This window comes from Stegostoma tigrinum, chromosome 31 (assembly GCF_030684315.1).
Source record: "Stegostoma tigrinum isolate sSteTig4 chromosome 31, sSteTig4.hap1, whole genome shotgun sequence".
Lineage (NCBI taxonomy): Eukaryota > Metazoa > Chordata > Chondrichthyes > Orectolobiformes > Stegostomatidae > Stegostoma > Stegostoma tigrinum.
The window spans coordinates 9418341-9445478 of record NC_081384.1 but is presented as its reverse complement, the minus strand read 5'-3'; the positions used below and the strand labels follow the sequence as shown (position 1 = coordinate 9445478).

At 43.5% G+C, this 27138-nt stretch overlaps 1 protein-coding gene across 1 annotated transcript; it reads right to left on the bottom strand.

Moving 5' to 3' along the window:
• Positions 1-27138, bottom strand: LOC125466120 (uncharacterized). Its single transcript, XM_059638802.1, has 10 exons — positions 27099-27138; positions 17527-17751; positions 12517-12703; positions 11652-11800; positions 10166-10276; positions 9154-9186; positions 7887-8020; positions 5976-6174; positions 4237-4310; positions 1-672 (listed from the first exon to the last, which is right to left on the bottom strand). The coding sequence occupies exons 2-10, from the start codon at positions 17738-17740 to the stop codon at positions 415-417; spliced, it is 1359 nt and encodes a 452-aa protein (XP_059494785.1). The 5' UTR covers positions 17741-17751; positions 27099-27138; the 3' UTR covers positions 1-414.

The following is a 27138-nucleotide window of genomic DNA, read 5'->3' as shown; positions in this document are numbered from 1 at the left end:
TTGTTTCTTTTCCAACAGACTTTATTAAAACAGGTTTCAGGTGATACAACAAGGAGCAACAATATACCCAGCTTTGCTAACAGAGTGCTGACTAAATATATATTTTACAGTTCTTCACTGATATAAGCAAGCACAAATCATGAAAAGCTCCTTTCGCAACCAACAATGATGCTTAATATTCCCAAAGAAAGAGAAAAGAAGAAAGAGTCACACTCTACTTGAAATGTTAACTCTGACTCTCTCTGAACAGATGCTACCAGATGTGTTGGGTTTGGATTTCAGCATGTGCAGTATTTTGCCTTTATTCTAGGTTAGAAACAGAATGCAGTCTTGTGTTAGCAGGGAGACTACTGGCAGGAGAAGGGATAAATCTTCAAAGAATATGGATGACTGATTTAATCATTGCATGTTTACTCAATTATCCAAAGCTTCAAGAACACTCAGAGCAACAAAGATGGAGGAGAATATATCTTCATTTCCGTGATTCATTTCACATGAGATTGAAGTGTTTTCTCTCTTAAGGTGAAGTCCAAATTCTTTCAGGATCTTCTGAGTTATTTCAAACTCACTCTCTGTGAACTGAAGGGCCAGGGTCTCCAGAGTTTCCTCAGGTGGATTGATTTTCTGTTCAAATGTGAAATTTTTGAAAAATCTTTCCTCAATATTTTCCAACTGAAAAACAAATTGGAACAAAATATTTTAATTAGTCTTCTATCTTCTTTATTCTGTTTCAACCTGTACCATTAAAAAGAACATTACACTGATTTGTACTGAACAGGTCAAATGTACAGTGCATAAACTGCAGAGCAATGCATTCAAGGAATGGGTAACACATCATTTTCTTCTCCTTAGAAACATAAAGGGTTCACATTGGGATGTTCCAATGATCTGTGCAATGAATTATATTCTTGTAAATTGTCATTACTGCTGTGATAGGTTTCTCCCCTCCTGCTGTTCACTGTTGCAAGACAATTCGACAGGTGTGAGCAGCTTGTGAATGGCTCCCTCAATTGCATATTCATCATCATTTGGACGTTGTTGAACTGGAAAGGATGCAAAAACGATGTACAAGAATGTCACTGAGGCTGGAAGGTTTGAGTTATAAAGGAGAGCCTGGATAGGTTGAGACCTTATTCCTTGGAGCATGAAGAGTGATTTTTTTAGAGGTTTATAAAATCATGAGGGACACAGATAAAGTGAATAGCCAAGGTATTTTCCACAGGGTGGGGGAGTCCAAAACTCAAGGGCATACGTTTAGGTGAGAGAAGAAAGATTTAAAAGGGACCTGAGGCGCAGCTTTTCACACAGAGGCTGTTATGTGTATGGAATGAGCTGCCAGAGGAAGTGGTAGAGGTGAGTACAATTACAACATCTACAAACATTTGGACCGGTACATGTATAAGAAAGGTCTACAGCAATACAGGCCAAAAGCAGTCAAACGGGACTAGCTCAGGAAACCTAGTTGGCATGAATGAGTTAGGCCAAAGGGTCTGTTTCCATGCTGAATGACTCTATGACATTACTGAACCTATATCACTAAATATCTAAATACATGCACACATGTGCATTTACCATTCAGCAGGTTCCAGCAATTAGGAACAAGAATTCTGATTGACTGAATTTCATTCTCCCTAGCTTGGGACACATACAAACCAAGTCTGAATTTTGAATCAGATTTTTGCTGATATGAGGACAGTTGCAACCTTTGCACAGGACCTTACGCTCAGTGTCGAGTGCTACAATTCCATGAAGAACGCAGAATAACATAGAAAAGCAACAAGCATTGATTAGACAAAAAGAAAACAATGGGTGCTGGAAATCAGGAACAAATACAGAAATTGTTGGAAAAACTCCGCAGGTCTGGCAGCATCTGTGGAGATAAAGCAGAAGTAACATTGTGGATACAATGACCCTTCTTCAGAACTGATTGTGGCTAGGAAAAGGTAGGTATCTCACGTAGATGGGTTGGGGGTTGGGGATTAGGGGAAGGTGCACATGATATTTGGAAATGGAACCCAGGCAGAGAGAGAAAAACAGACAAGAGCACATCTGAAGGTCAGCCTCGGAGAATAAATAGCTGCTAATCAGGGCCATTAGTGGCCCACAATGTGTTGTTGGTGGTAGCAGCCCATGTGATGACGAGGCCTGAAGTGTGGGCTGAAGCTTGGGAGAAGATTTCAAGCCCTAAAATTGTTGAATATGATACTGAATCCAGGCGGCTATATTGATCTTTGCACTGGCATCGCAGCAAGCCCGGGACAGAGACAATGGCCAAAGAATATGGTGATGTGCTGAAGTGGCAGAACACCTACATTCCATTTGCAAAAGTGATCCTGAGCTTCTGGTTCCCTGCCACTTTCTAACAGAAAAATATCCTCTTCATCTTTAGTCTGAATGGGAGACCCCTCACTCTGACATTATGATTCTGGTGTTAGACTCTGCCACAAGAGGAAACTATCTCTCTGCATCCACCTTGTCAAGCCCCCTAATAATCTTATATGTTTCAATAAGGGCTTCTCTGATTCTTCAAAATTCCAATGAGTACAGGCCCAACCTACTCAGCTTCTTCTCATAAAAAAAATCCTTCCTTACCTAGAATCAATCCAGTGAATCTTTTCTGGCCTGTTTCCAATGTCAGCATATCCTTAGAGAGGGAAACCAAAGCTATTCACACTATCCCAGGTGTGGTTTGATTAGTGGCTTGTGTGATTTTAGCAAAGTCTCCTTATTTTTATGCTCTATTCACTTTGAAATAAAGGCCAACAGTCCATTGCCTTCCTTCTTATCTGCTGAACGTTATGCTAGCCTTATGTAATTCATTCACAAGAATACACAAATCCCTCTTACTGCAGCCTTTTAAATAATATTTATCACTCTTTCCTTCCTGTCAAAGTGCATAATCTCATTTCTTCACTTTTCATTACATCTGAAAATGCTTCCTTTACCTCAACCGTCTGTTTTCTATTGGTTAGCTAATTCTCTCTCCATGCTAATATATTGCCCCTAACACTTATCTCTTATCATATTAAGTAACTTTATGAGTGATTGAAGATCTTATGGAATTTCAAATATATTATACCTACTGGTTTCCCTTTATCTATCCTGCTTGTTATCACCTCAAGGGACCTTCAGACATGATTTTCTCTTCATGAATCCATGCTGACTCTAATTCATTTTATCACATTCTTTTTGACAGACTGTAACATTTCCCAATGACAGATGTTAAGCTGTCTCGCCTACTGTTTCCTGCTTTTTGTCTCCCTTCTTTTTTAAATGAGAGTGCTACATTGTCAGTTTTCCAATCATCTGGGACTTTTCCTGAACCAAACGAATCTTGAAAGGTTATTACCAGTGCATCCACGACCTTAGTTACTTCCTTTACTTCCTTTAAAATCTTAGAATGTATCCAATAGAGTTAAGGGGACATACTGGTTTATTCTTATTAGTTTCCATAGTTATTGTTTATTTCCATCCACTTTGGCTTTTGATTATTTATTATTTTTGGTATGCTATTAATGTCATAGAATCATAGAAGATCATAAAATCCCTACAGTGTGTAAACAGGCCCTTCGGCCCAACAAGTCCACACTGAACCTCAATGCATCCCACCTAGACCCATTCCCCTTCATCTACTATGAAGACTAATGTCGAGTATTTGACAAATCCTCTACCATTTCTGAGGTCTTCAGTATTATTTCCCCAACTTCATTCTCTGAGGAGCCTATGTTCACTCTGACCCTAGTTTCCTTTCTATTTATTTCAAGAAGCTCTCACTTCCCGATTCTATATTACTTGATAGTTTGCCTTCATTCTTTATTTTTTCCCTTTAAATTTTTGGTTGTCATATTCTACTAGCCTTTAACAGTTTCCCAATCATTTGCTTTTCCATTAATTTTCATCATGTTGTATGAATTTTGTTTCAGTTTGATGTTATCCTTAACCTTCTTAGCTAACTATGGTTGATTTACCCTTCTGCAAATCCTTCTTCCTCAAATATCAAAGATATATCTTTGCTGTGAGCCACAAACTATTTTCTTAAATATCTGCTGTCTGTTCCTCAACTATCTTTTTGGCTGAACTCCTTTTAGACATTTTAATCAACGCCATCTCTGATGTTTGGGTCTCTCACACGTTTCTAACGCTGGTGACAATCCAGAGGTCAAACTCATCCATGTCTCTCTGTTCTCTTCTCTCGCATTCACCTGAAGTTGAATAGTAATAAATTGTATTTCTTACCAGCTTTAGTTGTCTGGATATAATCTTCATCTCAATACTGGACTCCAGTAGGGTTAAAATGTCAGGATTCAGTTCTGAAAACAAACAGAGCACCTTGCTATGATGGATCCAAGGCAGTGCACATTGAAATTTGAACAATAACAGCAATAACTTATGCCTTTAACAAAGTAAATTGATCCAAAGCACTTCAGAGACTTGATTGATGAACAGCAAATTGGTGCAAGCAATGGTAAAGACAGAAGAGTTTTGCGTGAGCTTAAACTGCAGTTAGATTATGCTGTTTTAAGGCTATTGGCTTTCATGAATTTGAGTGAGAGACTATGTATAGTTCAAGCTCACTTTGATAGTAGTAGCTGCATTTCATCTGCCAGTTACCAATGAAATCATTGCTCGGCTCCCGCATAATTGGCATGCTAAATGTCCTATTTAAGGAAGAACTTTGCATAAATGTAGACATACATGTGTGTGTACTTCTCTTTCTGTTTCAATAGTAAGAACGTAAAAGTTTAGGGACCAAGTTGGGGTAAGATTACTGCTCTCCGGTCATTTAAAATGGGGTCAGATATATTGAGAAAGTTGAAAGATGTGCCAGCAAATGCTCAGCATATTATAACCCATTTTATATTTTTGATCCATGGGAATCAAGGGTTACGGGGAAAGAGCAGGAAAGTAAATAAGAAGAGTTCAGTCATGATCCTGTTGAATGGTGGTGCAGGTTGGAGGGGCCAAATGGCCTCCTCCTGTTCCCATGTCTTATGGTTCTCATGGCTAAACCAGATTAGATACGGATTTAGGCTCCAACAAATTTCAAATTGATCATTGGTAGTCATCATCGTGTAGCAAGTCTTGTCTCAGTTCCCTCCATGGTCAGGTCAAACTGGACGCTGTAATATTGTCAGTACAAATTAGGAATGCCTTCATGGCAAAGCAAAGTATAAATGCACAATGAGAGTCAGTAAGTATTCAATGCTGTAGCCAAGCTGTGATGATAACATTCCTTCAATAATAACAAATGGACCAATAACAATTCATTCTTAAATGGAAATCGACACAGTCATGTTCATGCCACCATTCTCCAGTCTGTCCCTTACGCCTCTACTTCTCCCGAATAACCAACATGGTTAATGGTTAAAGCTAAATTCAAACATTCTCCCTCTCAGCTTTCAACATGAGAACTTAATTACAAGTCCGTATATAAATACTCATTACGTATGCTGATTAGCTTGAAATGTTAGGTTATGGCACAGATTGCACTGTTATCCTGCAATATTGGCAATTCCTTAACTGGATCCATTGATTTTTCTTACAGACACTCACAAAACATAGCCAATTCTGGCTGGGCCAGAATTTACTGTCCTTCCCTAACTGCCCTTGAGAAGGTGGTGGTGAGTTGTCTTCTGCAACCATTGCGGTCTACATGCTGTAGGTTGACCACATTGCCCTTAGCAAGGACATTCCAGGATTTTGACCAAGTGACAGTGAAGGAATGGTAATGTATTTTCAGTTAGGATAATGTGTGGCTTGGAGAGGAAATTGTTACTGTCAGCTATTTGGGAGTTATGAAAACAATGTGCGTTTACATAATGCACAGGAGGGAAGAAATGATCTAAAGCTTAGCCAAAGAGTTAATTCCTAGCAAAGTCTTTAAGAAAGAGAGGGAGGAGGAGACAGCTAGGCAGGGAATTCCAGAGGACACAGACAGCTGAATGCAGAAGGCAATAAGTATGAAAGCAATATACCGTTGAGTGCCTGGATAAAAATGTTTACAATCTTTATGATTTCATTCTGATGGCGAGTCAAGGTGAGGGGCTGTTCTGGTGGATCAGCCTTTTGAATTCCCAACAGATCCAGCAACTTCTCTACACATGTTCTATTCTCATCGTCCATCAGATCCAGCACTTGAAGGTTGGGTTGGAAACCATCGTTTATCTGGTCCAGCTTAAAATGTCAAGACAAGGATGAGATAACATTAGAAATAGTGCACCGTGACGAGGGATAATATGTCAAGAAGTGGCATGCTTTCCAAATTCAGATTTGAAGTGCTGGTATCTAGCATTGTCTAATAAGATATTGTATTGACTGATGTAGATTCAGGCATGCTCAATTTTGACTAACTAATGTGATTTAGTTCTACTGCTGTCATCCCTAATGAGTAATTACTTTCTTTGTGGGAACATTAAAGATATAACAATGGCAACTGACAAAAATCCCACAGGCGAGAATTGTTCAGAATTTGTCATTAATCTCACACAATCAGCCCTGCGCATGTTAGTAGTGATGGATGAAAAAGGAGAATCTCTTAGGGACAATAGGAGCATTCTTCCAAAACTGCAGCTGAAACACAAAATTGAGGACAGAGTAGAGGAAACATTACTCAATTAGGTATCAAATTTACACAGCAGTGAACCTGTAACTAGCAGTTACACAGTTCATCAACACTGACACAGTCGGAAATTCAGATCCTTTGGTACTGCATCTGAACTCAGAAACAGAAGAAAAGCCCATAAATAAATTACTGCCATCTGCTTTGCTTCAAAGGCGCATTGCAAGGAACTAAATGGGCCCAATGAGAGGCAGGCAATGGTCATGAGTACCAAATATTATTTCCATGAAGGGATCTAATGGTTTTTTTAAACACAATCCAGAGCTTTCTCAGCCTAGTGACCACTAGTAGTTTAGGAATTCATCTGGAATGGGAGTAGAATTCAGGTCTTCATCATAGTTGGGGTTTTGGATTGAATGATAGGTTTGAATTGGTGAAATATAATTGTCTGAACCAGGAGATCTAGGAGTGACAATAACTGACAATCTCTCCTGGACTTCCCATGTAGATGCAACAGTCAAGAAGACACAACAATGCCTCTTCTTCCTCAGGCGGCCCTGGAAATTTGGCATGTCCGCTAGGATAATCACCAGCTTTTACAGATGCACCATTAAAAGTATACTGAGATAACAAGGTGTAGAGAGGGATGAACACAGCAGGCCAAGCAGCGTCAGAGGAGCAGGAAGGCTGACGTTTCAGGCCTAGACCCTTCTTCAGAAATCTTAACCCCGCATTGAAAGCATACTGCCTGGGTTCATGACAGCCTGGTATGGCCAAGAATGTACAAAACTACAAAGGTTATGTGCATGGCCCAGCCCATCAGGGAGGCCAGCCTTCAATCCATGGACTCCATTTACATGGCTGTTTGCTGTAGAAAGGCTTCCAACATCATCAATGACCCATTCTACCCCGGTAATGCTCTCCTACAGCCTCTTCCATTAGACAGAAAATACAGAAGTTTGAACACAAGCACTAAGAACAGCTTCTTCCCTGATATTATCAGACTGATGAATGGACTCACTAACTTCAAATAACACTCATCTTGCCGATGTTGATCTTGCCTAGCACTTATCCTGTGTGATGTAACCTGTATGCCTCTGTCCGAGATCTTTTCACTCTTTGATCTTTATGTCCTTGCTTACTATGATCTGCCTGTACTGCTTGTAAACAAAGCTATTCACTGTACTTAGGTACATGTGACAATAAATCAGATCAGTTTTCCGCAGTGCACTTCTTGTCATGATCAATCCGAAGAAAGGAAGTGATAACCCGTAGAAATGTGGTTTGCCAGCGCAGTCAGTAAACTTACTGTTGAGAAGGTACAAACCATTGTCTCAAGAACAGGAAGGTTATCACTGTTGCCAAGAATCTGAAGAAATGCGTTGAGGAACAGCTGGCTTATGTCCTTCGACAGTTGGGTCAGTTCTGTGAGGGGAATCTCAGGTCTCTGGTAACCATATGCTAGAAGGAAAACAAGTTACTATTGACATTTCAAAAAGCAAATTGTTATAAAATCCAAATAACAATGGGGCTGCACAGTGGCTCAGTGGTTAGCACTGCTGCCTCACAGCACCAGGGACACGGGTTTGATTCTGCCCTCAGGCGAATGTCTCATTTTCCCCCATGTCTGCGTGGGTTTCCTCCAATTGTTCCGGTTTCCTCCCAAATCCAAAGATGTGCAAGCGAGGTGGATTGGCATGCTAAATTTCCCATCGTGTTCAAGGATGTGTAGATTAGGTGGGTTATGGGGGGATGGGTCTGGGTGGGATGCTTTGAGGGTCAGTGTGGACTTGTTGCCTCAAAGGACCTATTTCCACACTATAGGGATTCTATGATGATGAACAATCTGCTGAGATCCTCTCCTATTTGCCCAAAGCAAAAAAGTCATTTTCGGCTTTTTGAGTATTACAAATAATGGATTGTCATTTTTAGTAACAAATAACTTGATAGAAAGAGCAAAGGCTAGACATAATGAGTAATGCTCTGCTCCTGAATGTATGTTTCAGAATTTTCCTTGATACTGATTCATCCCAAAATATAGAATGGTTACATGCATCATTCACCTTACTGAATGTGTTCATATTGCATGGGAGCATACCGATTTTAAGCAACATTCTGAGAATTGTTTGGAGAGTTGTGTGCAAGTGTGACTTTTTAAATGTGATAGCCAAACAAGAATCTACATGGTGGGAGAGAGATAACCTCTTGAACTCCCAATGTGACTCCACGGGAAGTTGACATATGTCCCATAGAAGCAATGGAAATTCCACCCCTACCCATATTGGCCATAGCATTTTTATTGTATTATAGAGTTAATTATTTATGGTAAAACATTTATATAGTGAACCAAAATTATATAATAACACTGCTCATATTTTAGATTAATAATGCCACTTTCTGAAAAGGTGAATATGAAGATTGATTCTCTTTGCACAGCAAGTTAGAAAAAGTCAGCAAATGCTCCATTACCTTCACCGGCCATCCTTTTGCCTCATTTGCTGTTGAGCAATTACTTGAGGTCAAGATATTCTTTGGCTATGTGACATATATACAACAATAAAACTAGTGCATTAAGAAATATAAAACAAGTTTACCACAATGTGTCCGCGACTCAAACCAAAGCGTGTCTATAAGAGCAAAGAGAAACAAGTTTCAGACTTTTAAAACCTTTTGACTTGGGTAACTGGTCATATACAGAGTACTGGCGCCATTGCCAATCATTCTGTCTTCTTTGATTCTCTACCTTTTCTTGTTATCCTACACTGGATAGCCAGAAAAGAAAGTAAAAGTGAAAATCATCTTTAAATACTCAGTATACCAACTTATGGATTTCTTTGAAAGGTAATTCTCAGGCTGTCTGGCATTATTACTGGTAAGCCTAGCATTTATTGCTCCTCCCAAGACAGTCTAAGAAATCGGTGGCAAGCTTTCTTGTTGAACTATTTCATTTCACTGTGATGAAGGTGCTCCTACATTGAACATGGATAAGGAGTTGCAGGACAGCTGGAATATGTCTAAGTCAAGACAGTACATGACTTGGAGGTGATGTTCTTTCCTGCAGTCCTTGTCCTTAGCAGGGGATGCAGTGTTTAGAGTTGCTGCTGAAGAAACCATGCTGAGTTGCAAATAGCATACACAGAAGCTGTGGTCCACCCTTGGTGAGGTAAGTTGATGTACGAGGTGAAGGTGAGACCCCAGTCAAATGGACAGCTTCCCCTTGGAGGGTGTTGAAGCCTGTGGTGGAGCATTGGAGATGCACCAATTCAGGCAAGTGGAGGGTATTCGATATCATGTTTGACTTGTCTTTTCAATAGTAGATAAACTTCGTTAGAATTAACAGGTGCACAGAATAGCCAGCTTGCTTAGTTTGTCTGAATTGATCTAAAATTCAGCTCACTGCTGATTTCCTGGAGGTGTTAACAAAGTTATTTAAAATGAGTAACAAACACCAAACATAGTGCAGGCGAGAGTGAATCAATTTTAGAAAAGCTTCTCTGTAATGCAGACATAACCACCAAATTGACTTATTATTAGTGCGTACACAGCGATGGGGCAAATGGTTGAAGAATGTTTAGCTCTCAGTTTTCTTTTTTCTTTTTTACATACCCAATGTATCATCCTCTGTTATCCTCAGTTTTAAGACTTTGTAGGCAACGGTAGTTCCAGCAGGGAAGGATACATTCTGCTTCGAAAGTACAGCAACTCCTGCGCTAGCCTAGCACAAGGAAGAAAATCACAATATTGCAACTTTATCATTTGGAGTTCTCAGGAAAGTAAAAATTATTAAACAGGGTTTGGAGAAGATTTACTGGAATGTAACCAAGAATAAGAGGCTTCATTTATCTGGCAAACTAGAGAAACTAGGATTGTTGTAATTAATCATTCTGAAATTAAACTAAGGGGAATGGTTGCTGCAGGTGGAATGAGGGATTCAAGCAAATCAGCAACCAGATAAAGAATTGGACAGAAAAAATCACTGGGAAAAAAATTCAGAAATAAATTACAATCTCAGTGATGCATTGCTTTTTACAAATAACAATAATAGCTAACATAAACTGTCAAAGAACAGGGGAAAGAACATTTACCTTGATGGTTAAAGGTCTGTTAGATAGCAGTTAACAAACTTCGAGTTATTCCCTGGAGAAACCCATTTATAGATGTTCAGGAATCAACAAGCCAACAGAAAACTGACAGCCTGTATCTAGCTAACTTCAATTTCAGCCAACTCAGCATAGCTGATGAGTAAATTTTCGTTTTTCATTTATAGCCCATGTTTTCTCTAACCCAGGTTTCTACAGGTACTCATAATTTCTTGCGATTAATGTCAAGTACAACATCAATCAAATCAGATACATTAACAATTTTAAGGTTCTATTCGTTTATAGCTTCTTCATCCCACTGCCATCTTAAAAGGCCTCTTGTAATGCAGTGGTAGCGTTCCTACGTCTAAGCCAGATGGCCTGGGTTCAAGTTCCACCTTCTCCAGAAGTGAGTAGCAACATCTCTGAACCGGTTGATTAAAAAATATTCTTGATTGCCCTGCCTTGCCCTATTCTTTAGGGATTTTTTCTCAGTACCTTTTCTCAGTCCGAAAACATCACTGAATGAACAGTGAGATGTTGAACTTTATGTTTGTCCAGGCTCTCTTTGTTTTTTGGTTTTGCCAAATTGTATTATGCATTCAGAGGTGGGTGTCACTGTCAAAATCAGCATCCACAGTCCTTCCCTAATCACTGACTGGCTTGTTAGGCATTTCAGAGGACAATTAAGGGTCAATGACATTGCTGTGGATCTACAGTCACTTGTAAACCAATTGAGTCAAGGATGGCAAAAGACCTTTGCAAATCAAATGGAATTTTATAAAAATCCAGTAATTTCATGACCACCATTAGTGTCACTAGATTATTTGCCTTCAGTTTTCAATGAACAGAAGTTAAATTCCTCAAATGCAACAATAAAATTTGAAGTCATGGCTTCAGACCACGTTATCCTAACGTTCAAGGACAATGAATTCAAAACCACAACCACATGATATTTACATACTGAATAACATTGCAAACATGTTAGTGATACGGTACAGTCATACTCCCCTCCACCATGTGAATTGGGATTGCCACTCCTGTATTTGCCTTGAAAAGGCTATTTAGATTGCACTGTCTATCTGTTTCCACCACTTCTGATATGACGTAAAGAAATTCTGTAGGCATTCGTTTCACAAAGCTGTGTCCTCGGTTAATCTTCCTGAAGAGGCAGAAGGAAAACAACTGAGTGTTTATTTGCTTTAGAAAAAACATGTTTGGAAAGAAGGAGGTGATGCTTACTTTAACTTAGAAAACCTATGAACCATGACAGTTACATTAACAGTGTCATTTCCCATTCTAATTCAAAATGGACTGCAATTTCAAACACAAATATAAATTTGGGCTCTTGTCGCACAGTGATTGTGTTCCCTAGCTCTGAGTTAAAAGGCCTCAGTTCAAATCCCACCTGCTCTAGAGGCATGTTGTAATATGTCTGAACAAGTTAATTAAAAATATCTACTATGGACACTTTATGGAAAGTAACAGGAAAATTTGTATCTAACTGAAATGGTCAGAGCAATATTGCAGTATGGGCCCTTGTAGAGATTCAAAGGTTACTTTGACCTAAATCAACAAATTAAGACATTTAAGGTTTATTACAATAATAGTCAACAATGCAGAAATATAGTTTACAAAGTGAAGTACATTTCAACAATGATTACAAAACTTGCTGATATTGGTGATGATAATGGATGTAAATTGATGGTAAATTCAAAACAAAATCCACTATATGAGTCTGAAGAAGACTGCCATTACATTTTGCTGTCTGATACCCAGCAGAGTTTGGAACTGAGACACACTGTAAAGATTCCCTGTTACAAAATCCTCTTTATAGCCACGCACCAGTTAACTCACTTGGATTTGAGACACAAGTACCTGTCCTTAGTAGCCTCAAGCAGCTTTGTTTCAGAGATTCCTCGCTTCTTCATTTCCACAGTAGATATGATATCAGACACGCCACCTGATGCATTCACTCCTGCATTGACAGGACACACACTAGCTGTCACGTGTCCAGAAGCGGACATGCTAGATCCATAGCGACTGAATCCATAGCTTTGCAATTCTAGAAAAATTAATTAATCATGCGTGAATATTCTGCCTCTCTTTTTCTCTCTCACATGTTCCCCTGATATTACGTTCTTATGGATGTTCAGATAATGATTATCTGGGAATGTCTCTTTTCATGTTGACTTCTGCAAGAAGATGCCCTGAGGTGAAGTACTGTAGAGCTCCAGCAACTGTTCCTCAGCATAGAATTAAACACCTTCAGGAGGACAGAGACAGAAAGAGCACATTTATTGGAAACAAATGTGATGGAAAGTTTTGACTTCAGACAGCTGTATAAAAATCAGTTCACGAGCCATTATCTGGTTTTTATCTCCATTTAATCAACAGAAATGGAACTAGAAGGGGTGTTTTATAGATGACCTGTATGCTAGAACGCAGAACATAGAACATTTGTTGTGTGCTACTTTATTGTCTAAGATCAAAACGACTCCTGGGATGTTCAATAAATCCATGTAAACTTTAATGAAGGACAAAACAAACATGAGATAAATATTTCTATTAGCACTTTCACTGTTCAAACTGATTAGTATTGATATTGTCTTAGATACTCAGCTCTGAGAAATTAAAAGCATTTCTCTTCATATTTCGATCCAGAAGCAGATATGATGAAATGCTGCAAGTACTGTCATAGAATCATGGAATGGTTAGAACTAAAGAAACATAAAAAGGAACAATAGAGCTGTTCGGCCCATCTTGTCCATGCTGACTAAAGACACATAGATGCCCTTTCTAATCCCATCTTCCTGCACATGGCCCATAGCACTTAAGGAGCAAATCCAGGTAGCTCTGAAACAGTTCAGGGTCTCTGCCTCCACTACCAAATTGGGCAGCAAATTCCAGACACCCATCATCCTCTGGGAAAAGAAAATTCTCACATTCCTCTCTAATCCTCTGCCGCAAAGATTGAATTGGTTTTTGAACTCTCTACCAAGGTAAACAGATTCCTCCTGTCTTCTTCATCTCTACCCCTCACAATTTTGTGTACCTCAATCGTGTCAACCCTCAGCCTTCTCTGTTCCAAGGAAAACAAATCCAACCTCTCTCGTTGGAACAACAATTCTCCAGCCCCACCAATATTCTAGTAAATTTCCCCGGCACTCTCTCCAGAGAAATTATGTCCTTCCTGTAATGTGGTGACTAGAACTGCACGCTACCCCGGGTGTCGCCTCACCGGTGTCTTATACAGTTTCATCATTATATCCCTACTTTTGTACTCTATACCTCTGTCAATGAAGGACAGCATTCTATATGCCTTCTTTATAACTTTATCTGTCCATCCAGCTACCTTTACACTTGCTTGCCAAGATCTCTCACTTCATCTACCTCTCTTGCTATATTCCCATTTATTGTGTATTCCCTTCTACAGTTTGACCTCTCCCAATGCAATATCCCACGCTTATCAGAAATAAATTCCATCTACCATTCTCTGCCCACTCCACCCAACCATCTATATCAATTTGAAGCTTATCCTCCAAACTATCCACTACAGGGCCAATTTTTGAGCTGTCTGCAAATTTCCCATTCATGTTCCCTATGTTTATGTCTGTATCACTAATGCATAAAACAAACAACAAGGGTCCCAACACCAACGGCACTTGAAACAGCTTTCTATTCCATCATCTATTCCCCTTTGTTTCCTGTTATTAAGCCAACTTTCAATCCAATTTGACACTTTACACTGTATCCCATGGTCTTTTACTTTTTTGACCAGTCTGCCATGTGGGGCCTTGTCAAATGCCTTACCAAAATTCATGTAGATAACATCCACTGCACAACCCTCAATGATTCTCCTCTTTACTTCCTTAAAGAATTTGTAAGGCATGACCCCCTCTTAACAAAACCATGTTGACTACCCCAACTAGTCCACATTTTTCTAAGTGACAATTCATCCGATCTCTCAGGATTAATTTGAACACTTTGACAACCACTGAAGTAAGACTAACTGGCCCATAACTTTTTGGCATTTCCTTTCTACCATTTTTAAACAATGAGTCTGCGTTTGCATTCCTTCAGTCTTTTGGCACCTCAGCTGTGTTTAGTGAAGATTTGAAAATAATCCTCAGAGCATCTGCTATTTCCTGCTTGATCAGTTTTGATAGCCTAGGGAACAATCCATCTGACCCTGGAAATTTATCCACTTCTCTCTATTCATTCATAGGATGAAGGGTGTTGCTGGTTAGGCATTATTTATTACCTGTCCCTAATTGACCAGAAAGCAGCTTTTCCTAGCGTCAACCACATTGCTGTGGAGTCACATGTAGGCCAGACCAGGTAAGGATGGCAGTTTCCTTCTCTAAAGGATATTAGTTAACCAGATGGGTTTTTCTGCCAATCACCAATGGGTTCACAGTCATCATTAGATTCTTAATTCCAGATGTTCTACTGAATTCAAATTCCACCATCTGCCATGATGGGATTTTAACCTGGGTTCCCAAAACATTATGTGGGTCTCTGGATTAACAGTCCAGCGATAATCCTGCTAGGTCATTGCCTCACCAATCAACCATTCCAGTGGTAGAGGTGGGTACAATTACAACATTTAAAAAACTTGTGGTTGGGCATATGAATAGGAAGGGTTTAGAGGGATATGGGCCAGATGCTGGCAAATGAGGCTAGATCAGAAAGGGATATCTGGTTGGCAAATACAAGTAGGGCCAAAGGGTCTATTTCTGTGCTATACGACTCTATGACTTTCTCTCTCATTATGATTATTGTGTCTAAATCATCCTTTTCCTTTGTAAATGCAGAAGCATAATTCATTTCATTTAAATTTCATTTAAAATTCTTCCAATATCTTCTGCATCTTCACATAAGTTCCCTTCTTCATCTCTGATAGGTCTCACCTTTTCCTTAACTATTCTTTTGCTATTTATCTACTGGAAAAAACATCTTTGGATTTTCCCTTATCTTGCTTTCTCACACATTTTCGTGACCCGTCTTTGATTTCCTTATTTCTTTTTTAGCTTGATTCCTGTACTTTCTATAGGCCTCTAGTGTATCTGAAGTCTTGTGTTGAGACTTTGTGCACAGGAAGAGGCCACCCAATCCTGTGCCATCTTTCCTGCGGGCCACACACCTCAACATCAAGACATTAATAGATCGGCAGAGTCATATAAGTTCTTTAAAAAAGAAGAAAGTCTAACATTTACATCACCCGCTTATTTTTCTATCCCATTAGTGTGTCTGTGTTTTGAACAGTCCCTTAGTCAGCAGATTTGGTTGAAGAGCTCTTTCACACCATTGAGATGATAACATTGTGGCATATTTGGTAAAATGGCAGCAGAGCAGGACACTCCAGCTGGAGCTCCTCCACCCCGCTCATTCTTTTTCATTCTTTTAGTCTCTCGTCTCCCTTCTCTCAGCCTCCAAGGTGGGGTCAGCAGAGACGACAGCAGCCAGAGCAGGAATGCCAGTAAACAGTGGCCCAGTGCAGGTGCACAGATAGTGGCCTGGTGCAGGAGCATGATGGCTGTCAGTGGTCAGACCGCGTGGAGGCCCTCTGCTCTGGTGAGCTGCGGAGAGCCTTTGTAGAGAGACTGCAAGGTTTGTCTTCTTAACTTTGCTTCTTGTTTTCTTATGTCCCATGGTTATATCATGTATAGCTGTAATGTAACTTTATTTTTCTTCATTTCTCTATTCTGTAAGTGAGGAATGTACCTAGGTACTCTTGTACCTATAATAGCACTGTAAGTGGCAACTTATAAACTTTTGACTGTACTCATTTGAATACATGTGACAATAAAATTTATTCAACTCAATTCAACTTGGAGAAGTGATACTGCAACACTGGTTTAATGGCTTATCTGAAATTGAATGGTAAAGACAGAGAGATTCAGCTCCATTGCGTTCATTTTCAAAAAGATTTAATGAGGGCATCACTGGTTAGGGTGGCATTTATTGCCCAGAGGGCAATTAAGAGTCACACATATTGCTATGGATCCAGAGACACATGTAGCCCAGATTTCCTTCCTTCAAGGGCATGGATGAATTAAATGGGCCTTTATGATAATCCACAGTTACATAGTTGCCACTGAGCCAGCTATTTTTTAAGTCCAGATTTTAAACTAGTCCAAAACAAGAGGGCATAGGTTTGAGGTAAGAGGGCAAAGTTTTAAAAGGCACCTCAGGGGTAACTATTCCACGCAGGGTGTGATGTATTTATTGAATGAGCTGCCAGAGGAAATGGTAGAGGCTGGTACAATTACAACGTTTAAGAGGCATCTTGGTGGGCATTTGAATAGGAAGGGTTTAGAGGGATATGGACTAAATGCTGGCAAATAGGACTAGATTAATGTTGAATATTCTGGTTAGCTCAGACAAGTTGGACCAAAGGGTCTGTTTCTGTGCCGTACAATTCTATGATGGCTCTAAATTCAAATTTCACCATCCACTGTGTTGGGGCTTGAACCATGTTCTATGAACATTAATTTGGGGTTATGGATTTCCTAGTCCAATAGTATCATCAGTTCTCTGTATGGTGGAGAACCCAACGTTCTGCAAGACCGTTCTGCTGAGACTACCTAGAGTCCTCTGAGATAGTAAAACTGAAATGAACAATCAAATCTTATAGTAAGGCACCAATGTGAAAATACGGGTTTGCTTGACCAAATTAACCAGCACGCAGAAGGGCTAGCAAGAGTTTAAGACAACAGCTTAAACTGCCGTGTGGATGACAGCCTTTTTATATCTAGCATTCTGTACAAAAGTCAGGCTTATCCATTTGTGATCCGAATAAATAGTGTGATTTTACTGATAATCTATCTGTTACTGCTGCTTCACTTTCGGCAAATAAATATTTGTAAAATACCCAAAAGTTACCAATTTCTAAATCTTCGCCGTCCTTCAATACGTCAGCCAGTGTGACGGATGTCGTGAAGTATTCATCTTTGCTGAAAAACAGAAATCCCTTCTTTATCTTGATGAGGTACAGGGGCTTGAGGTCATTGGAAAAGTAGGTACTTTTGGCAGGAATCAGTGCATGGCCACCAGGGTCAAGTTCTTTCACAATTTTCTGAGCTGCTTTGTGAAACATGCTGTAAAAATCTGCAAATACAAAATATGAATTAATTTACAATTGTACATTGAAACTGAAACAATAGCCTGGGTTAGAACTACATTATTAATCTCCATCTCAGGCAACCAGCTTGTAACTGATGTCCATTTCAAGCCCACCGACTCCCACAGCTACCTAGAATACACCTCCTCCCACCCACCCTCCTGCAAAAATTCCATCCCCTATTCCCAATTCCTCCGCCTCCGCCGCATCTGCTCCCACGATGAGGCATTCCACTCCCGCACATCCCAGATGTCCAAGTTCTTCAAGGACCGCAACTTTCCCCCCGCAGTGGTCGAGAACGCCCTTGACCGCGTCTCCTGCATTTCCCGCAACACATCCCTCACACCCTGCCCCCGCCACAACCGCCCAAAGAGGATTCCCCTCGTTCTCACACACCACCCCACCAACCTCCGGATACAACGCATCATCCTCCGAAACTTCCGCCATCCACAATCCGACCACACCACCCAAGACATTTTCCCATCCCCACCCCTGTCTGCTTTCCAGGCAGACCACTCTCTCTGTGACTCCCTTGTTCGCTCCACACTGCCCTCCAACCGCACCACACCCGGCACCTTCCCCTGCAACTGCAGGAAATGCTACACTTGCCCCCACACCTCCTCCCTCACCCCTATCCCAGGCCCCAACATGACTTTCCACATTAACCAGAGGTTCACCTGCACATCTGCCAATGTGGTATACTGCATCCACTGTACCCGGTGTGGCTTCCTCTACATTGGGGAAACCAAGCGGAGGCTTGGGGACCACTTTGCAGAACACCTCCGCTTGGTTCGCAATAAACAACTCCACCTCCCAGTCGCAAACCATTTCCACTCCCCCTCCCATTCTTTAGATGACATGTCCATCATGGGCCTCCTGCAGTGCCACAATGATGCCACCCGAAGGTTGCAGGAACAGCAACTCATATTCCGCTTGGGAACCCTGCAGCCCAATGTTATCAATGTGGACTTCACCAGCTTCAAAATCTCTCCTTCCCCCACTGCATCCCAAAACCAGCCCAGTTCGTCCCCTCCCCCCACTGCACCACACAACCAGCCCAGCTCTTCCCCTCCACCCACTGCATCCCAAAACCAGTCCAACCTGTCTCTGCCTCCCTCACCGGTTCTTCCTCTCACCCATCCCTTCCTCCCACCCCAAGCCGCACCTCCATTTCCTACCTACTAACCTCATCCCACCTCCTTGACCTGTCCGTCTTCCCTGGACTGACCTATCCCCTCCCTACCTCCCCACCTATACTCTCCTCCCCACCTATCTTCTTTTCTCTCCATCTTCGGTCCGCCTCCCCCTCTCTCCCTATTTATTCCAGAACCCTCACCCCATCCCCCTCTCTGATGACGGGTCTAGGCACGAAACGTCAGCTTTTGTGCTCCTGAGATGCTGCTTGGCCTGCTGTGTTCATCCAGCCTCACATTTTATTATCTTGTATGCCCTCAGGTCCTGGATTCCTGAACCTTTCCACATTTACTCTGTCAAGTCCCCTAAATATCTTAATGTGTCTCTTCTCATTCTTCTATGTTCTGATGAGAATTACTCCAACCTGCTCAACCTCTCTTTATAAGAAAATCACTCTGTACCCAGGATTAACCTAGTGAATCTACTCTGGGTTGCCAAAAATGTCATTATATCTTGCCTTAGACAAGGAGATCAAAACCGATTGCAATATTCCACGTGGACAAACTAGTGTCCTTTGTAATTTTAGCAAGGCTTCCCATTTTTTTCATAAATGCTGGAGAAACTCAGCAGGTCCGGCAGCATCCATAGAGAGAGAAATATGTTTCATGTTTTGAGTCCAATGTTACTGTTATTCAGAACATTTTCTTCTATCTCCACAGAAGCTGCCAGACTTGCTGAGTTTATCCAGCATGATCTGTTTTTATTTCAGATTTCCAGTACAGTATTTTGCATTTTTTGAGACCTGCTGTTTTATTCCATACCCTGTGAATTAAAACTTAGCCTCCATTTGCCTACGCTATAATCTAGTGAAGTTGTAAACCGGCTTTTTGTGCTTTATGCATGAGACCTCCCAAGTCCCTTTGTGCTGCAGCTTTTTGTAGTCCTTGTCCATTTGAATAATGCTCTATTTATCTATTCTTCCTGCCAAAGTGCATAACCACACATTTTTCCACGTTGTATCCCATATCCCAGTTTTTTCCCACCAATTTGTCCTGCCTGTGTCCTTCTGCAGACTCTTTGAGTCTTCTCAAGTATTTTTGCGTCGTCTGCAAACCTGGCAATAGTACATTCACTTCCCTCATCCAAGTCATCAATATAAATTGTAAATACTTGCCACACCAGCACTGATCACTGCGGCACTCAACTGGTTACAGGTTTCTATCCTGAAAACGCCCCGTTATTCCAACTCTCTGACATTTATCAGTTGGCCAAACCTCTATCCATGGCTGTATACTACCCTCAACACCATGGGTGCTTATCCTAATAAGTAGTCCGAAAGTCTTTTGTAAAGCCTTTTTGTGAGGTGGTGTTTTAGAAGATCAAATTTAGGTGCAAATTATGCATATAAATGGCAGAACCCTTAGGAACATTGACATACAGAGAGGGCTGGGCACACACGTCCACAGATCCCTGAACAGGCAACCCAAGTTGAAAAGGTGGTCAAGAAGGTATACAGCACGCTCGCCTTCATTGACTGGGACATTAAATATAAAAGTTGGGAAAAGTGTACAAAACTTTAGTTCGGTCGCATTTGGAATATTGTGCGCAGTCCCGGTCACCACACTACCAGAAGGGTGTGGATGCTTTGGAGAGGGTGCAGAGAAGGTTTACCAGGATGTTGCCTAGTCTAAGATAATAAAGTGTGAAGCTGGATGAACACAGCAGGCAAGCACAAAACATCAGCTTCGTGTGTTCATCCAGCTTCACACTTTATTATCTTGGATTCTCCAGTATCTGCAGTTCCCATTATCTCTGTTGCCTAGTCTAGGTAGTTTTAAGTATTAGGAGAGATTGGATTAACTCAGATTGTTTCCATCGCAAAGATGAAGATGTGACCTGCGACTGGTCTACAAAATTATGAAAAGCATAGATAGAGGAGATAATCCGAGGCTTTTTTCTATGGTGAAAAGGTCAACTTCAAGAAGGCACAGGTTAGAGGTAAGCAGGGAAAAATTTAGGGGAGATCTGTGGGGAAAACTTTTCACACAGTGGGTGGTGGGTATCTGGAACACACTGTCAGTGGAAATGGTGGAAGCTTGCACATTAGTAACTTTAAAGATGTATCTTGATAGACACATGAATGGGAGGTTAACAGAGGGACTCAAATAGCACATGGACAATAAATGGGACTCAAATAGCACATGGACAATAAATGGAGGGTCTAAATAAGGATTAGGAATTGGCACAGGCTTGGTAGACAGAAGGGCCTGTTCCTGCACTGTATTGTATAAATCCAAATATATTACATCCACTGGTTCTCCTTTATCTATGCTGCAGGTTACCTCTTCGAAGAATTCTGCTAAATTTGTCAGACTGAAACAGTTAATATTACATTGGATGCTCATTCTATTAATTCTTATTCTTGAATTTATACAATAAAACGCTTCCATATGGGAAGAGAAAACAGCAGATGGAAAATGGTTCCACATCAGAAACACCTCACCACCGCCCAGCAAGAAAACCCACGACTATTGCACTCACTGATCCCTTCGATTTTATCCAGTATGCAGTAAGGAGTTTGTGCTGTGAAGGTTGAGTTTTGGTTTAATGATGTAAGAACATAAAGAATAAGCAGACTTACAGGTTGTGCGGGGCAGGGTTGAGTACCAATGGGAGCAGCCTCTGGTGGTAAAGAGGCAAGTACCTATCCCTGTTGCAGGACACCTGGGTTCAAGTCCCACCTGCTCCCGACTTGTGTACTGACACTTCCCAACAGGTTGATCAGAAATAGAGATACCAAAGTGTGGAGCTGGATGAACACAGCAGGCCCAGCAGCATCTCAGGAGCATAAAAGCTGATGTTTCGGGCCTAGACCCTTCATCAGAGAGGGGGATGGGGAGAGGGAACTGGAATAAATAGGCAGAGAGGGGGAGGCGGACCGAAGGTGGAGAGAAAAGAAGATAGATAGAGAGGAGAATATAGGTGTGGAGGTAGGGAGGGGATAGGTCAGTCCAGGGAAGACGGACAGGTCAAGGAGGTGGAATGAGGTGGTAAGTAGGAAATGGAGGTGCGGCTTGAGGTGGGAGGAAGGGATGGGTGAGAGGAAGAACAGGTTAGGGAAGGGGAGACAGGCTGGTCTAGTTTTGGGATGCAGTGGGGGGAGGGGATGAGCTGGGCTGGTTTTGGGATGCAGTGGGGGAAGGGGAGATTTTGAAGCTTGTGAAATCCACATTGATACCATTGGGCTGCAGGGTTCCCAAGCGGAATACGAGTGGCTGTTCTTGCAACCTTCGGGTGGCATCATTATGGCACTGCAGGAGGCCCAGGATGGACATGTCGTCTGAGGAATGGGAGGAGGAGTTAAAATGGTTTGCAACTGGGAGGTGCAGTTGTTTGTTGCGAACCAAGCGGAGGTGTTCTGCAAAGCGGTCCCCAAGCCTCCGCTTGGTTTCCCCAATGTAGAGGAAGCCACACCGGGTACAGTGGATGCAGTATACCACATTGGCAGATGTACAGGTGAACATCTGCTTGATATGGAATGTCATCTTGGGGCCTGGGATGGGGGTGAGGGAGGAGGTGTGGGGACAAGTGTAGCATTTCCTGCGGTTGCAGGGGAAAGTGCCGGGTGTGGTGGGGTTGGAGGGCAGTGTGGAGCGAACAAGGGAGTCACAGAGAGAGTGGTCTCTCCAGAAGGCAGACAGGGGTGGGGATGGAAAAATAGCTTGAGTGGTGGGGTTGGATTGTAGATGGCTGAAGTGTCGAAGGATGATGCGTTGTATCCGGAAGTTGGTGGGGTGGTATGTGAGAACAAGGGGGATCCTCTGGGGGCAGGGACGGGGTGTGAGGGATGTGTTGTGGGAAATGTGGGAGACACGGGTCAAGGGCGTTCTCGACCACTGCGGGGGGAAAGTTGCAGTCCTTGGACATCAGTTTCTAGCTGGTTACCTGAGATGGAGACTGAGAGGTCCAGGAAGGTGAGGGATGTGTTGGAGATGGCCCAGGTGAACTTGAAGTTGGGGTGGAAGGTGTTGGTGAATCCCCCTCATTCTCACATACCACCCCACCAACCTCCGGAAATCCCCTATTCCCAATTCCTCCGTCTCCACTGCAACTTGACCGCGTCTCCCGCATTTCCCGCAACACATCCCTCACACCCCGCACCCGCCACAACCGCCCAAAGAGGATCCCCCTCGTTCTCACATACCACCCCACCAACCTCCGGATACAACGCATCATCCTCCGACACTTCCACCATCTACAATCCGACCCCACCACCCAAGCTAGTTTTCCATCCCCACCCTTGTCTGCCTTCTGGACAGACCACTCTCTCCGTGACTCCCTTGTCCGCTCCACACTCCCCTCCAACCCCACCACACCCAGCACCTTCCCCTGCAACCGCAGGAAGTGCTACACTTTCCCCCACACATCTTCCCTCACCCCTATCCCAGGCCACAAGATGATCTTCCATATCAAGCAGATGTTCACCTGCACATCTGCCAATGTGGTATATTGTATCCATTGCACCCGGTGTGGCTTCCTCTACATTGGGGAAACCAAGCGGAGGCTTGGGGACCGCTTTGCAGAACACCTCCGCTCGGTTCGCAATAAACAACTATACCTCCCAGTCGCGAACCATTTTAACTCCCCCTCCCATTCCTTAGACGACATGTCCATCATGGGTCCCCTGCAGTGCCACAATGATGCCACCCGAAGGTTGCAGGAACAGCAACTCATATTCCGCTTGGGAACCCTGCAGCCCAATGGTATCAATGTGGACTTCACAAGCTTCAAAATCTCCCCTTCCCCCACCGCATCCCAAAACCAGCCCAGTTCTTCCCCTCCCCCCACTGCATCACAAAACCAACCCAGCTCGTCCCCTCCCCCCACTGCATCCCAAAACCAGCCCAGCCTGTCTCCGCTTCCCTAACCTGTTCTTCCTCTCACCCATCCCATCCACCTCAAGCCGCACCTCCATTTCCTACTTACCACCTCATTCCGCCTCCTTGACCTGTCCGTCTTCCCTGGACTGACCTATCCCCTCCCTACCTCCTCACCTATACTCTCCTCTCTATCTACCTTCTTTTCTCTCCATCTTTGGTCCGCCTCCCCCTCTCTGCCTATTTATTCCAGTTCCCTCTCCCCATCGCCCTCTCTGATGAAGGGTCTAGGCCCGAAACATCAGCTTTTGTGCTCCTGAGATGCTGCTTGTCCTGCTGCGTTCATCCAGCTCCACACTTTGTTATCTTGGATTCTGCAGCATCTGCAGCTCCCATTATCACTGTTGATTAGAAAAGCAGGTTGAGTGCCAATGGGTGGGCATAGGATGAAAATTTGCAAAGGGAGCACTCCTGTGGCACAATAGGAGGAGACTCTGGTTTAAGCTACACCAGGGTCTATCTCTGAATAAGACTGAGTAGGATAATTATCACTGCAGGTAGAGCCTCCTGTGCAGGGACTTAAGCAGCAGCAGGGACTGCAGGAAAACGGGGAGTTTTCCGGGGATGAAAGGCCCGATCGACCGACACCCTCATCCGCCTAGCCGAACTCGTCCTCACCCTCAACAACTTCTCTTCTGATTCCTCCCACATCCTACAGACAAAGTGGGTGGCCATGGGTACCTGCATGGGCCCAAGCTATGCCTGCCTCTTTGTAGGTTACGTGGAACAGTCCCTCTTCCGTACCTACACTGGCCCTATCCTCCATCTCTTCCTCCGTTGCATTGATGACTGTATTGGCGCCGCCTCGAGCTCCCACAAGGAGCTTGAACAGTTTATCCACTTCACCAACACCTTCCACCCCAACCTCAAGTTCACCTGGACCATCTCCAACACATCCCTCACCTTCCTGGACCTCTCTGTCTGCATCTCAGGCAACCACCTAGAAACCGATGTCCATTTCAAGCCCACCGACTCCCACAGCTACCTAGAATACACCTCCTCCCACCCACCCTCCTGCAAAAATTCCATCCCCCATTCCCAAATCCTTTGCCTCCGCGGCATCTGCTCCCAGGATGAGGCATTCCACTCCAGTACATCTCAGATGTCCTCGTTCTTCAAGGACCGCAACAAACCCCCCCCCCACCCCCCACCACAGTGTTCGAGAATGCCCTCGGCTGTGTCTCCTGCATTTCCTGCAACTCATCCCTCACACCCCGCCCCCGCAATAACCACCCTAAGAGAATCCCCCTCGACCTCACACACCACCCCACCAACCTCCGGATACAACGCATCATCCTCCGACACTTCCGCCATCTACAATCCGACCCCTTCACCAAAGACATTTTTCCATCCCCATCCTTGTCTGCCTTCCGGAGAGACCATTCTCTCCGTGACTCCCTTGTTCGCTCCACACTGCCCTCCAACCCCACCACACCCAGCACCTTCCCCTGCAACCGCAGGAAATGCTACACTTGCCCCCACACCTCCTCCCTCACCCCTATCCCAGGCCCCAAGAAGACTTTCCACATCAAGCAGATGTTCACCTGCACATCTGCCAATGTGGTATACTGCATCTGCTGTATCCATTGTGGCTTCCTCTACATTTGGGGGAAACCAAACGGAGGCTTGGGTATCACTTTGCAGAACACCTATGCTCGATTCGCAATAAACAACTCCATCTCCCAGTCGTGAACCATTTTAACTCCCCCTCCCATTCCTGAGATGGCATGTCCATCATGGGCCTCCTGCAGTGCCACACTGATGCCACCCGAACGTTGCAAGAACAGCAACTCATATTCCACTTGGGAACCCTGAAGCCCAATGGTATCAATGTGGACTTCACAAGCTTCAAAATCTCCCCTCCCCCCACTGCAGCCGAAAACCAACCCAGCTCCTATCAGCCTCCCTAACCTGTTCTTCCCCTCCTCCCACCCCAAGCCGCACCTCCAATTCCTACCTACTAACCTCATCCTACCTCCTTGACCCGTCCGTCCTCCGGGGGCTGGCCTATCCCCTCCCTATCTCCCCACCTACACTCACCTCTACTGGCTCCATCCCCGCCCCTTCAACTTGTCTGTCTCCTCTCCACCCATCTTCTCAATGCAAGTTCAGTCCGCCTCCCCCCATCCCTATTTATTTCAGAACCCTCACCCCATCCCCCTCTCTGATGAAGGGTCTATGCCCGAAACGTCAGCTTTTGTGCTCCTGAGATGCTGCTTGGCCTGCTGTATTCATCCAGCTTCACACTTTGTTATCTCGGATTCTCCAGCATCTGCAGTTCCCATTATCTCTGAATTATCAGTTGCCTGGAGCTGAGGAGTTCTTTCTCTCTCTCGATGAGTAACTGGCTCCTACCCCCGAGGGGAACCCAGAGAAAAACTCCAGCGGGTGGCAGCTCAGGCCGCTCCCCAACCGGGGCATCGGGGGTTACTTTCCCTAACTTTCCCAAACTTTGAAGTCCCCCTGCAGACTGGGGTTGGGGCGGAATGCTCAGGTGGGATCTCCGGGCAGTGGGCGGGGGGAGAGATCTGGTGGATTCCTGCCTGTGGCTCCCGGCAGGATCGTGCATGATCACTAGGATCCAGGGACGTGATCCAGAGGCATTAGTTCGCCCCCTCCCGCACGGACAGAATAGCTTCTGAAAGCGAATACCCCCCCACCCAGGTACGGGGCTGCACCGGAGAGGGCTGGGGTAGGGGTTGCGGGAGTTGGCTGGGAAGCCTGCAGCACCCCCCTACCCTCACCAGGGTTAGGGGCAGTGTTTTTGGGTGGGAGGCCGTTGTGAGTCGGGGTAAGGGAGAGGGCTCCCTGATCCATAACCAAATGAAAACTCACTTCGTCATACCCCAGCCACAGAGACGCTTACCTCTCCCTCTGCTTCTGTCTCCCTCCGCCTAATGCTGGCTGTAAACTGCTTTTAAAGTTTTAATTACCCACCTTCATCCCATTGAGTCCCACCTCCTAACCCCCACCTCCCAGAGATGCAAGGCGGTGTCTCACTCCTGTTTGAAATGTGCGAGCTGTGAAAGGCGTTTCTTTGCATTACTGAAGTGGCTAAAACTCTTTGTCAAAAATATACTTTATAGTTTACTCATAAAGAAAATCAAACATTGTCACAGTGCGGTTCTGTACGGTTGCATATGAAGTAAATAAACAAAACATCGGACTTTGACACTATACGAAAATCCGAAGTACTTTCTTACGCATAACGATGTTAATCTATTCATATATTGGGCAAAGTGGCTAAACAACTTTTAAAATACCTCGAAGTTCATCAAATCTAGCAGCATCAATGAAGAGAAA